Source organism: Oryzias latipes, chromosome 4, assembly GCF_053564925.1.
Source record: "Oryzias latipes strain Hd-rR chromosome 4, Olatipes_Hd-rR_3.1".
In the NCBI taxonomy this organism is placed as follows: Eukaryota; Metazoa; Chordata; class Actinopteri; order Beloniformes; family Adrianichthyidae; genus Oryzias; species Oryzias latipes.
In genome coordinates, this window is record NC_136240.1 from 17,563,207 (window position 1) to 17,576,788 (window position 13,582).

Consider the following 13,582-nt stretch of genomic DNA (forward strand, 5'->3'; position numbering starts at 1 on the left):
TATGAGAAAAAACTAACCTCTAAGTTTAGAGTTTGACAGAAGTTCATTGGCATTGTCAAGCTCCTTCTCAAGGCTCTGAATCTTTTCCTTTAGCTCATTCACCGTTTTGTCTGTGGCAATGTTTATTTCCTGCACTTTCTCCTCCAGAGCTTTATTAGCTGTAGCCAAGAAAGAAAACAGGAAAGTACTGATGGAACAAAATATCTTAACTGGCAAACTGCAGGACTAAAATTATTGGTAAAATAAATACAAGCACTTTCAGCTTCTGATTTAGGACAAAAACCAGAGCAAAATTGTGAATTTTGATTGTGAAGTCTAAATGTTGCCACATACCTTCTCCAGCATCTTTCAGGAGCTTATGGAGCTCCTCCACTGCTCGACTTAGCTCCACACTTTTAGCCTCAGAATCTGCTGCCGCTCCCTGGTTTCAAAAGAATTTAGTACATAACTAGAAATCTCTTTAATAAACATGATATACAGAGTAAATTTGAATTCCGTATCCTGGTCATATAAAGTAATCTGCCTTCATGAAGCATGAGGTTTATTTCTTGAGCTTACCTTATACAAATTTGAAAGCTTAATGTTGGCATTCAGCTCATTCCTGAACTTTTCCTCCATGCTGGCTTGTTGCTCTTTTGTCTAAAAAATATATTTCAAAATAATAATAAACTTGCCCAGTTAAACGGAGGACAAAAGATTTGGTGATGACTAAGCACCAATTCATAGACCTAAAAACTAACTTGATAGTTTAGTGATGATTATTCAGCACCACATGTATTGAGCTGAAAAACGTACTTCTTTCAGTTTGTTGATCGTGTCGTCATTTTGTTTCTGGAGATTCTCATTTGAACACTTCAAAGTCATTACTTGATCCTGGAGTTTATTCAGCTGAAAAAAAAAAAAAGAACTGTCAATAGATTGAAGAGCCCTGCGATAGACAGGCGACCTGTCGAGGTTGTCCCCTGCCTTCGCCCACGGGATAGGCTCCAGCAGCCCCGGAGCCTATCCCTTGAAAGGGACAAAAACAAATGAATGAATTGATCAAGTCTAAAGTGAAAAAAGTAAAGAAAGTTGTTTTGTTTTTTTTAATATCCCAACTTTCCTGGATAACATGAGTACTTGCCTCATCTTGCTTATTTTCCAGGGAACACTTCAGCTCTAGAATTTCGTTTCCCTTTTGCCGTGACAGAGACAGAACTTCCTCCGTTTTGGCTTTCAACTCCTCTTTCAGCCAAGATGTTTGGTCATGCAGAAGTTCCTTCTCTTGTTCCATTCGCTTTTCTTTGTACTAGAAACACAAATGGATACAAACTAAATCTGTAATTTGCTTATAAAATCAAAAGTGAAATATTGGACAAAAATAATCTTTACCTTTATGTTAACTTCTGCTGTTTCAAGTTCATCCATTTTCATCTGCAGAGCTAATTTGGAAGTGTTGGCCTCCACCAACTTTTCATTTAGTTGCTTTAAATCATCTGGTGAACCAGTCAGAATGCCACTTTTAATGCATTAATCATACCCTATAAAGGTTTTAAAGGTCACAATTTAGTTTACTTCTTCATACCATTCAAATGTTCAACCTCCAAGGATCTCCTCTCCAAAGTTCTCACAAGTTCCCGCTTTTCTGACTCCAGATTCTCTTTGGCTTTCGACAGCAAAGTCTAAAAAGAAGCACATGCGTAAATAAACCATACAATCTGGTTTGACTATTAACACAGATTTTAGGAAAAACTGTATGACTGTGAGCTAAATTGTTTTTGGCTTTTTCCTTCATACAATTCAAGCCATTATTTTTAAATCCCAAAAAGTATCCACAAATTTTTTTAATAGGCATCTTTTTTGCCCCAGAGACTGTGTTTGGATTTCTGTAGCCTTTTTTTTTAAACAAATAATCCTGTAGCTCATTTTATTCGGTCAACAGGAGTAGTCCCACACAAAGCAGGGATATATACACTGATCATATGTATATTTTATTGCCATTACATACATCTGAACTATTTAATTTCTATTATTTAAAATCTGTGCTACAAACAATACCATCTAATCCAGGTTGCTGCTATATTTTGGAACAACTTCTGACTTCACAAAGGAAAATGATACGTATTAGAAAAGTAAAGCATGCCTAAATTAACCAATCAGATTAACAGTAACTCATTATTGGATTCATGATCATTTTTGTTTTCTTACCCGTTCAGAGGACAACTTATCCTGTGCAGATTCATGTTCCCTGTTCTTTTCACGTGCATTTTGGAGCTCCTGGTCTGGAGGAAAAATAAAAACCAATAATTGCAACTTAACGAGCTAATCGTCAACATGTGTGAATAATATATTAACAATGTCTCTTACCCAGTTGAGAAAGTTCTACTCTTAATTTATGATGTTCTTGAGTCTGGGTCAAAAACTCTTCCTGACATCGGGCGAGTTCTTTAACTTTTTCAAAAAACTGTTGTTCTGTGCGAAGACAAGAGCGTGATATGGTCAATATTACTTACTAAAAAATACGTTTCTAAACGTTTAGTGTGAAATTTTAACTGTTGCTATAGCTAACACAAGTTAGCTTTTAGCCTCATATGCTATCCCTAAAACATTTTTTTTTGTAAATACAAGTACACATCCATGAAGCCATTGTTAAAAGTTACAGACCGTAATTGAAGAATTGTTTAATGTTTGTAATTTAAAGCTAATTTTACGGACTTTTTTAACTGATAAGAAACGACATGAGGGAAGGAAGACAAACACTTCTAGCAGCGTACAGCCCAAACACTCACCGCTGTCTACTCGAAATTGTTCCTGCTGTGCTTTTAGGGAATCAACTTCATATTGTAGATCAGAAATAATTTTCTCAATTTTGTTTTGAATTTGTTTTGGTAGTTTAGAAATCTCGGACGCCTCCAACTCCTGCAGCAATAGTGCCGCCATTTTCCTGACAACACAGTCAGCCTGAGCATGCGCATTGGATGCTTTGGCCCCTCAAAGGTCACAGAAGCATTATGGGAAATGTGTATTATGTGTGTTTCAACGATAACTGGAGTTTCTCAGCTTGTTAAAAGTAATATTTTGTTTAGAGCATGATACTGTCATGTACATATGGACGCAATTGCGTGGTTTGAAAAAAACAAATCAACCCAAACATTTTTTTTCCAAATGCGTGTGGTTCTTAAATGGTTTTAATCAACATGCTTTAGGACAATGATAACGGCTAAAACAGCAGTTGTCATTAGATGGCACTAGAGAGCAGAAAATGCATCCTGTGTGTGTTATATCAGGATAGGTGACAGGAAATGTAAGAATTAAGGGGTAAATAGTTTTCTTTAGATTTTTCTTTATCTACGTGTATCTGATGAATCTGTCTGTGGAGTGGAAATTCCTCCACCTCCACATGAGAATCAATCTTTAGATGGAGAACCAAAGACGAATGGCAGGGCTGTTTACTACTCTTTTTACATGTTGTACTGCATGGAGGACACTGGTGATCCCATCATTGCAGAATAGACTGAAAGAATTTTTTTTTTTTAATCATGCAATAATTTTATAAGTTTTAGTGAACAAGGATTTACCATTTGACCTTTCCCTAATGCTTTTCTGCATCCAGTTAAAGACACACCACTGCAGCTCAACTCGCGATTTGATAAACTAATTAGAAGCAGATCATGCATTTGCATCAGGGTTCAAACACATTGACAACTGATCCACACAGGAGGACTACCGAAGGAGAGCAGTCACTTGAGTTAACAAAAAGGAGAAATGTATATCACTTGGGGCTACTCCATCACTGTTCCTGAAGAGATACATTGGTTTGGTCTTGTGAGCTGATGGTAATAATTATCTGTATATCCCAAATTGTTGAATTTCAAAATTTATTAAATATTGTTGATCTTTTAACTTATTTCCTCGTTTTGTTGAGCTCAATCTTCTTCTAAATTAAAGTTTGGGTTGCAACACATGGGCAAAGCAGTGTTTGGTCTGTAGAATTTTCCAGCAGATTTCAAATGTGTTTTGGTGTCAATTTGGTGTATTAGACAAGGTGGAGTCTAGTTGCAAACGTTGTCCTCACCATTTCTATTGCAGTAATACAGGTCTTCTCTTGGTCTACCATTTTAAGGTTTCCACCTATTTCTTTCTTTCTTTATTCATTTGCTTGCTCCTCTTAGCCGCTAAGATGTCTTTTGCCAGAAGCTTGTTGAGCAAAGGCAGGTGAGTGATTTTTGAACAGGGCTGTTGCCTTCTGAGGGTCTTTCTCACATTCTTTTTCTGTTTAAATAGCTATTCAGGGTCCTACCCACTACCAGTTGGTTCAGGTGTGGAACCCATTGGGACCAAGAAGCCAAAATCCTATAGACTTTTGTTGTGAAATAAACAGCTATTACTGAGTCATTATATTTGTCAGAATAATCATTCTTGCTCTGATACCGGTTTTTAACAAGTTCTTGCCAATCCAATTTTTTTTTCATGATATTCTTTCTTCATCGCAAGTTATTCAAGTTATAAACAGATGCCTCAGTAAAAGCATGTGGTGCTCGCTTGCCCCCATCTTGAACATTCCAAATTTTTGATTGACAGATGTAGCCTGGCACACTTCCAGTTGAAGGGGTGTTGACTAAGGTCCAAGTTCATTCCTGACTGGCGACAGCTTAGCAAAGTTGACTCAGACCAACTCGGACCAATTGCTGTTTACCTACATCTGGCTCCAATATGGCTATTGAATTGGTTTCATTTCGCTTGAGCCGGAAGTGACGCTCAGTCCAGTTCTCTTATACAGCCAATGGCAGTTGGTCAGCCTTTGTTTTCTAGTGGCATAAATCATGTCAGGGTGTGCTGGTGTAATGTAATGTTGGGTTCTCCAGTATTTTTCAGGGTGTCTTCTCACATTGTTACACTGCATTTACACCCACAAATTATATTGATTTAATGGAAAACCTTTTATGCTCCTGACTTCTAATTCTCTTCATGTAGGTATGTTTGCATGGCACTTTCTAATTACCTAACCAATGGGCGGTTGTTTGTATTTTTACATTTTGTCATTCTACAACTTTTCTCTGTAGTTCAGACAGATTGCATTGATTTTTGCATTGGTGGCGTTTCTGTTGCATCAAAATAACTCATGTTAGGTGAATATATGAGTTGCGGTAATCTTGATAATGAGGATAGTGATGGTGAGGCCCAGTAAAACCCTCATCCAACTGGATCTCAAACAAGGTCTAATGGGGAAAGGGCCAGAGTCTTACCAGAATGTTATTCCAGTACTGCATACATAGACAGCTTTTTCACTAATTTTCACCATTTATTTGATAGGGTTTGATAATTTATGATGCAGTTTATGAATGCCTAATGATTCTCCTAATTTGTGAGTTTAACAGGGTAATGCAATAATCTGTGTATTTATTTTGGTTGTTACACAAAGCACAATTGTATGAGCAAGTGTGCTTGCCAGAAACAAAAATTCTCAGTAATAAGCTAAGAGACCTTGCATCACTTTTTTCATTGTGATAACAAGATCAGAAAACAATTAAAAAAATCTTGAAGTCTTACCAGTGGTGACACTTTATGCTTTGAGCTTTAGTTCAAGAACGGTACATGGACTTTTTAATTGCCTCCACAGTTTCAGGTTCAGTGATTTAAATCTTGTTGTCACATTTACCTGAAAGAAATTTAGACTCAAGCGTGTTCTTACAAATACCCCCAGTGGGAAAAGAAATTCATAATTTGAAGGGTATTTCTGCAGAAGACATACGAGTAATTATATACTTCTCCTGCCAGCAATTATAGCTTTTTCCTGTGTTGCAACAATGGCTGTCACACCTGGATACTAATATGTATAGTTTTCCATAGCAACATTACAGAGCAAACCCTTTATCCTGGCTCTTATATGTTTTTGTCAGTACTTGTTTCTGACTCAGCTGCATGGAGTCACTGAATGAACATTTTTTTCAAAGCTTTTTATGTTTTAGCAGAAATCAGTTATTTAACCAACTGTAAGTAGGTAATCCTATTTCCTGTTTAACGTAAAGCAGATCCACCCATATAAAGCTTAGTGGTGTGGGAGTGTTAAAGAGACTGTAATTAATTTTTCTGCAGGAATTACGGCTTTGTTACTCACGCTCGTGACTTCATGCACAAACCCACCCTCACTTTTTCTGTTGCACTTGTTTGCTAGGATCACATCAGTTTTAGTAATAGGCTTTAGAAAAGGTATACATCCCTCTTACATCAGTGACTCAGGAGGCTCACGTCATCTAAACAATGCGTCTGAAAATAGATTTACATTTACTTTGAGATGCTGTGAGCAGGATTTACTGTTATGTCACCTCTCCCACATCCGTTGGCCATGTTTGGTCAAGAGTGGTTTGAACCCGGTTCTCACGACGATGTCATGACATCACATCAGTGAAATGAGTTTCTGTGTAAATGAACTGGAGCGTAACAGCTGGGTTTCTGGGAGTCCAAACGTTAAAAGCACAGAAGTTTTCCAATTAGCAGAACACTGTAAGCAAAGAAAGAGATCAAAACATCACAGTGTGGGTGGGATGGCATGGGGATGAGCACGGGGGTAAACATTTGTTTCAAACAGGTCATGAGTCTAATCAGACTTTGTAGTTCACACAAATTAGAAAGGTCCAGGAACTTGAGTGGAAAGTATCTGGAACCTCTTTTACACGCAAAGGCTGTTCAAAATGTCACTCATAATACCTGTTTTAAGAAGAAAAGGGATTTTAGTTTTATTGATTTATGGACTATTGAGGAAAATATTTTAAACAAATTTTCGTAAAATATTAATCTTACCTACCGGTAAATTTTTGGCAAAAATGTCTGTGTTAGCTGCTGCTGTCATTGAAAACGTCATGTTTTCTTTGAATTAGGTTCTTAGGGGAACTTCTGTGCAGCTCACAGAGATTTTATTTTGGCTGGTAAGCTTTTCTCAGGCATAAAGTGCTGTGATCCATGTCAGCAGGAGTCTCACCGACAAGTCTGGGCATATCAGGAACGCCTCTGTTATCAAACCTGAAGTTATTAGAAATACTTTGAATTTCTTTTTTAACATGCAAAGCATAACCAACTGCAAGCAGGCCAAATGATTGCTAATGTGATACAGTGGAATCCCAAAAACATGTTACCACTAGTCTTCAGAAGTAACAGAGACAGTTTCTATCAAAGGAAGAAAGTATTTCAGATACATGTGAATCTTCGGGTCATCTCCAACATATTTTTAAAAGAATAAAATAAAATTAATAGTAACTGTGGCCACACAATTAATTTTTTTATTGTTGTTAACCCAGTGGTGAGACCAGCTCTGCTCTATGGGTTACAGACGGTTGCAGTGAGACAGAGACAAGAGTACATCAGAGGGATGGCTCATGTTGCCTGTGTTAGCGACAAAGTCAGAGAAGCCATACTGAGATGGTTTGGACATGTTCAGAGGAGGGATAGTTGATATATTGGTAGAAGGATGTTGGAGATGGAGCTGCCTGGCAGGAGGGCAAGAGGACGGCCAAAGAGGAGATATATGGATGTCTTAACAGAGGACATGAAGTTGGCTAATGTTAGGGTAGAAGATGTTCATGATAGAGTGAGGTGGAAAAGGATGATTCGCTGTGGCGACCCCTGATGGGAAAAGCCGAAAGAGAAAGAAGATTGTTGTGAACCCAGAGAAATCATAAAACTTCAGTTTTAGTTTTATAGTTTCAGACTAAGTGCAAATGAAAAAGTGAGTTTGACAAATGATATATTTTGTGGACAGGAAGCAAAATGCTTATTTTCAAAATTCATTTTTGGTCAGAACAATTAAACAAACAAACAAAACAAAGATTTTGATGTGACATTTTATTGGCTTTTGCTCATTTTTCAAAACAATTTAGTTCAATCAAAGTATTTTCTGCAACTGTTGAATGCGGAAAAACTTACAAGAACACAGCATGAACTGGGTAAATTATTTTATATTTCCCTTTTAGTTGTTTTTCTAGCTTCAAATTACACACATTTTTCAGTTCTGGATGGACTATTGGAATAATTTCCCATTGTTTTTAGAACCTCTGCAATAAGTGTCTTTATACTTTCTGAAACCATGTAAATTAACACATAATGAAGACAACCATTATCATGTTTAATTTGAACATCTGAAGTTCATCTTGTTTAAATACTGTAAGCCTTCAACCTACAGGGCCAGTGGAATTTAAAAAACAGAACAAAAAACAAACTATTTAAAATGATACGACCTGATCAATTATTCCCATAAACTTTTAGACTTTTCCAGGAAATCTTGCAGAGCTCTTGTTAGAAAGTATTTCATTTTTATGCTATAGTGTCTTCAATTTTTCCAAAATGTTAAACAACAAATACGGTGATGAGTTTGAGGATTAAAGGTGCCCTAAAGTCTACATGTTGACATTTTTAACTTCTCTCTTTTGACATCTACCATAGTTTTTTATGTGTCTTTCATTGATGAAATATTTGCTTTCTATAGGGTTTTGTAGAACATGTCTACAAAGTGGATCCACCTCTCAAATAAGGAAAAAGAAGGAGACATGTCAATCTTTTATCTTATTATATCTGAAGGTTACATTTGATTGAAATCAAAAACACAAATATACATATATTTAAAAACTTCCTAATCCATCTCATTTGGTTCTTTTGATGTAAATACTTATAGAAACACTTCTGGATAAGTAATATTGTTGTAATGTTGTATACTTAAAACACTTAATTCTCCACTTTAATACACTGCACAGAAAGCAATTTTGTCCTCAGGTGTCATATTTTATTGATCGATATGTATCTTATAAATTTTTTTCCAGAGACAACAGTCAACCTTAGTGCTTTTAAAAAAAAGACAGTCAAACAAGTTCAATCCTTCACGTATTTTTTAGGCTCTTGCAGAACTTGCAATAAAAACATGGGAGTTGCTCAATACATTAAAGTTCATTTAGTAACAATATATCAAACTATTTTAAAATTGTTTTCAACATTAAATATCAATCAACTAGGACTAAAAAATTATAAGAAGAATAGATAATTTTTTTACAAAGACACAGTATGTAGCATTCTCTAAAATTAAAAAATTAAAAAATAAAATAGTTTTTACGTAATTGTTATGTCTTTTCTTTCAGTCAACAAGCTGCTCCCATATACTGTCTGGTGTTTTATAGCCACCATACCAACTTGGATGTTGTTTCTCCTTTGGAAAATGATCCAGAACTAGAGTTCTAGAGAACTTGACATGGACTTCCTATTTGCTAAGGCAATAAAGAATACTCATCATATTTTATTTATGAAATCTTCCCAGTCTTAGATATTTGACACAGCTTATTTTCTCTGTCAGTGGCTGCACTTTATTTACTCTACATCATTTTCTTCTTCATCCTCCAGCTTGGGCAGCTCTTTCTCAGGCAACAGACCATAGCTATTGAGAAAAGCTTCAACATCTGTGGCAAAGAATTCTTCACTTAGATGCTGTGTGCAGGAAAGGAAATTCCCTAGTAACTCTCCAGCTTTGTACACCAGCAGAGTTGGTAGGTATTCATCCGAAAAACGCTCCGCGGCTCCAGACGATACAGCGTCAATTCTGCAGAACTTCACGGTGGGGTACTCAGTGGCCAGGCAGTCAAGGCAGCTGTTGAGCTGCTCACAACCTTTGATACCAATCTTGTAAATGTGGACAACCACCACCGTGCTGTGATGCTCCTTTTCAATTACTTCTAGGAAGGCCTCTCCACTGTCCAGATCGTGCACGCCTTCAAACCTGGGCCCAAAGCTGAGCTTGTTGTGCATCTCTTCCATGCATTGCCTCCTGTACTTCTTCAGACACCCTTCATCCTCCTCCTTTAACAGCTCATACTCTTGGACACTCATCTGAAAAAAATGATGTAATAAATAGTTCTAGGTTAAGCTTCATATAAATGCATTTTACAGAATTTGGTAAAATTGCACAAGAACACAAAGAAATAAATTATTTGCTGAAACATTTTATTTTTTGTTAATACTTCATACTAAATTAAAGCTTCATCTAAAAATGTGGTTCATGATGAACAGAAAAAACAACTGAACCACACGAACAATAAAAATAAGCTTTTGTGCTTTGTTTTCTATTAGTTAGGAGCTAAATAAAGATGGTACCTTTCGGTTTAGGTTTGCTCTGGAGTCATCTTTTGATTTATTGGGGGAAGACATTTGTCTCAGCAGTTCTTTTTTTGCGGAAGGCAGGTTTTCCCGGTCCATACTTTCCAGTTTAAACCTCCTCCAGTCATTGATGACTCCTTTTGGACCTGTGTAGACAGTAAAGGGTAGATTAAACTCAAATTTGAGCAGCAAATTCCATCATGTGATTACAAAGAAAAAAAAGAAAGAAAAAAAGAAAAATATGTATAGATGAGTTATTTTCTGTTTTTTTTTTCCATAAGAAGCTTGAGACTTAAATGATCCCTTGGAAAGTCACAATGCGGTAAGTGGGTTAGTAGCAGCTAATGTGTCCCGTTTTGCTTAAGGATTATCCTAACCTGGAAGTGTACTAATTGCTTATATGTTACGCAAGATGAAGGTTAGAGCATCTACTAAAATGTACCAGTACTCTGCACAGTCCTGACTTTCCTTCCACCTTTTTTTGAAACCACCCTATTTAATAGAGCTATTCCCCCCCAAAAAGAATCATAAGACCAAGTACTTAATGTCCTCGCCCGCCCTACATGGAGATATACTGTACTAAAGAAAATATGCTCACCTGTGTGGGTCGCATTCTCCTCAAGCTCAATCAGTTTGTTTGACATTTTTGTGGTCGGCTCCCTTTGTGAGAAAAAGATATGAAGATGTTGGTCAAACAATTAGATTTCTCTACTGTCTATAGTAAAGGAAAAATTAAAGTATTTTTTATTTGTAAATTAAAAACATAAGAAAATGATGAGACAACATAAGTGTGAAATAGAGGAGTCCCATTAAATTTAATTTAATTAATGCAGTGTAAGCGGATTAAAGAACTGCAACAGATCAGTTTTACTTTCAAGGATCACTCAAAGCTGCTGTTAATGCAGATAAGAATCCAGATTAGTTGGTAAAATGCTGTGTTTTCAAATAAAAGTGAAAGCTTTAAGCTGTCTTATTAGTTATGCTTTATTTTTGTTTGAAGCAGTTGACAGTGGGACTTTTGTAGAACCAAACTTCTGATTGTATTAAGTCGCCTTTTCCTGGAAGTCCTCCTCCATTCCTGCGGTCATGATGGTGATCTGGTTTAATGATCTTTATGGCCACCATCTAACTCCCAATTCCCACGGAATGATTTTCTACAACAACAGCAGCTCGAGCCTCAAATATGTCTTTATTTTTTGTGTTATTAAGACATTAAATTGAAACGTTTTAGCAGGACACCCCTGATTTAAATTTGTACAAAACAAAAAGTGATTTGTTCTGTACAGATGCCTTCATAAGTGAAAAAAGCAGACGCTAAGTTGTCCCACCAGTTCACATTGTACAAATAATCACATGTAAAAAAACCTTTCAACTTTTCTGTAACAATCTTCTAATTGTAAGATAAAATTTGTGCAGAAATCACATCTATCTATCTATCTATCTATCTATCTATCTATCTATCTATCTATCTATCTATCTATCTATCTATCTATCTATCTATCTATCTATCTATCTATCTATCTATCTATCTATCTATCTATCTATCTATCTATCTATCTATCTATCTATCTATCTATCTATCTATCTATCTATCTATCTATCTATCTATCTATCTATCTATCTATCTATCTATCTATCTATCTATATATATATATATATATATACAACTCAACTTGTATGATCTAAACACGTTTAGCTAATTTTTCTGAATGAATTTTCTTACCTTCCACAGTCACAGTAAAGTCCTCCCTTTGCGTAAGTTACAAACCATCCACTGTTGTGCTCTCGACCACTTCACTGCCCTATCTGTTTGTCAAACAGTGTGTTTCTCTGTGCATGCGTGTGGCTTTTCCAGCCAATGAGATAGGTGTAATGGAGATTTAAGAAAAAAAAGACCCCATGGACCAAGCAGAAATAGAGCACAGATCCTAAGAGGATTTCACTTCAGGAATTAGAAGCCTCTTCTAGATAAAGGTCTAACTGCACAATGTGAAGGGTTAAAAGGATAGAGACGGAACACTTTTAAAAAAATACAAGTTCAGAACACAACTTTCAGGCTGTCCCTGAGACTCTAATTCAACACAACAGTTTGGATAATTTAACACACAGACCATTAAGGGGTTAACTAAAGAAATAACTCAATATCCCTGTGATGAACTTTCCAAAAGAATGATCTTGTCTGAAATGCAAAGTTCTCCAGGCACTGATCTTTACAGGAAGTGAACACACGTCAGCAGCCTTTTGAAACACAAAACTCCGCCAGCAACGGGTGGGGTACATCTGTGATGCTCAGTCATGTGCTCCACAACTATTTTCAGCACAATTCCACTGTTGTTTCTTTAGACTTCCTCCACAAGAATTTCAATTTTAAATTAACCTATTCACTCGCTCTACATTCAAATTTGTTTCACAAAAACAAATATAATAAAATGTCCTTGACAGTAAAGAAAAAAAAGCTGAAAATAGAACAGGTAGGGATCTGATAGAATTTTTTTTGTCAAAACGCAAATAGACCAAAGAAAATATAGAAATTATACACCCAGAAAAAAGTAGGCACATGTTTTTTGTGATGACATTTTTAGTAAATTGTATTAATTAATAAGTTGAGAAGGTTGCGTCAGGAAGGGCATCCGGCGTAAAACATTGCCAAGTTTACCATGCGACTTGTTCGCTGTGGCGACCCCTGATGGGAGAAGCCGAAAGAGGGAGTATTAATTAATAAGAGAACTGGGTAAAAAAAAATGTTCCAGCTTCTTTGAAAATACTAGTTGTTTTAGTTGTATGTTAACATGCATTCCATGACAAATTACGTTAGAGGTTAGTGAATGTTTAAAAAGTCAACTTTATTATGAAGGGCAGGCAAAGCTCAAAATAGTATTTGAAAAAAAATTAAAAGAAGAGTTCAAACAAAAATGGTTAAAAACTCTCACTTTGCATAAGTCTGACATGTATGTGTAATTTCATGTTGCATGTCAAAGTTATAATGCAGAATCTTCTTCACTTTTACACATCAACATATTAGACACAATAAAGACACATTATATCTGAACAACAATAATTTAGGAACCACATATATGAAATGTGACATTTCTGAGTTTAGACACATCATTCAGGAGTTCCAAATATTTCAGCAGGTGTGCAGACCTTCCTTTCTCATCAAATAGCATGCCTTATATTTCCTGAGAACGTCTGAACAAACCACAAAATCAAGGTGGAACAGTTCAGCATCAATAACCATCAGTGTTTTGCAGATTTCAAAGAGAAAAGTCACAAAAGACTTTGTGCCAGCTCTCACGGAAAACCCTGCCTTTCAGTCACACAGTTGATGAAACCCTCATGCAGTACTTTGCAGTCAAATACAGTCAAATTATACTTGACAGCTGACAAAGCAAGTAATTGCAGCAAAATAACATGGGTTTAAATAAATACAGATTTTAATAGAAGTTGTTATTCACCAAAAGTTATAGTTGCT

The 13,582-nt window shown here is 36.1% G+C and overlaps 2 protein-coding genes across 5 annotated transcripts in view; both read right to left on the bottom strand.

Moving 5' to 3' along the window:
• Positions 1-2,977, bottom strand: part of tprb (translocated promoter region b, nuclear basket protein) — a 21,816-nt gene extending 18,839 nt beyond the window's left edge. For all 4 annotated transcript variants that reach the window (XM_078945927.1, XM_023954308.2, XM_023954309.2 and 1 more), the window contains exons 1-10: positions 2,769-2,977; positions 2,347-2,451; positions 2,188-2,261; positions 1,565-1,661; positions 1,372-1,475; positions 1,124-1,288; positions 796-888; positions 559-639; positions 334-421; positions 18-158 (exon numbers count right to left, since the gene is read on the bottom strand). In XM_078945927.1, the coding sequence (XP_078802053.1) occupies positions 18-158; positions 334-421; positions 559-639; positions 796-888; positions 1,124-1,288; positions 1,372-1,475; positions 1,565-1,661; positions 2,188-2,261; positions 2,347-2,451; positions 2,769-2,919 (1,099 nt within the window). In that variant the 5' untranslated portion in view covers positions 2,920-2,977. The remainder of the gene's footprint in view (positions 1-17; positions 159-333; positions 422-558; positions 640-795; positions 889-1,123; positions 1,289-1,371; positions 1,476-1,564; positions 1,662-2,187; positions 2,262-2,346; positions 2,452-2,768) is intronic.
• Positions 2,978-8,734: 5,757 nt separating this feature from the next.
• pdcb (phosducin b) lies at positions 8,735-11,866 on the bottom strand. Its single transcript, NM_001177895.2, has 4 exons — positions 11,834-11,866; positions 10,709-10,770; positions 10,108-10,256; positions 8,735-9,843 (listed from the first exon to the last, which is right to left on the bottom strand). The coding sequence occupies exons 2-4, from the start codon at positions 10,752-10,754 to the stop codon at positions 9,328-9,330; spliced, it is 711 nt and encodes a 236-aa protein (NP_001171366.1). The 5' UTR covers positions 10,755-10,770; positions 11,834-11,866; the 3' UTR covers positions 8,735-9,327.
• Between the last annotated feature and the right edge of the window lie 1,716 nt (positions 11,867-13,582).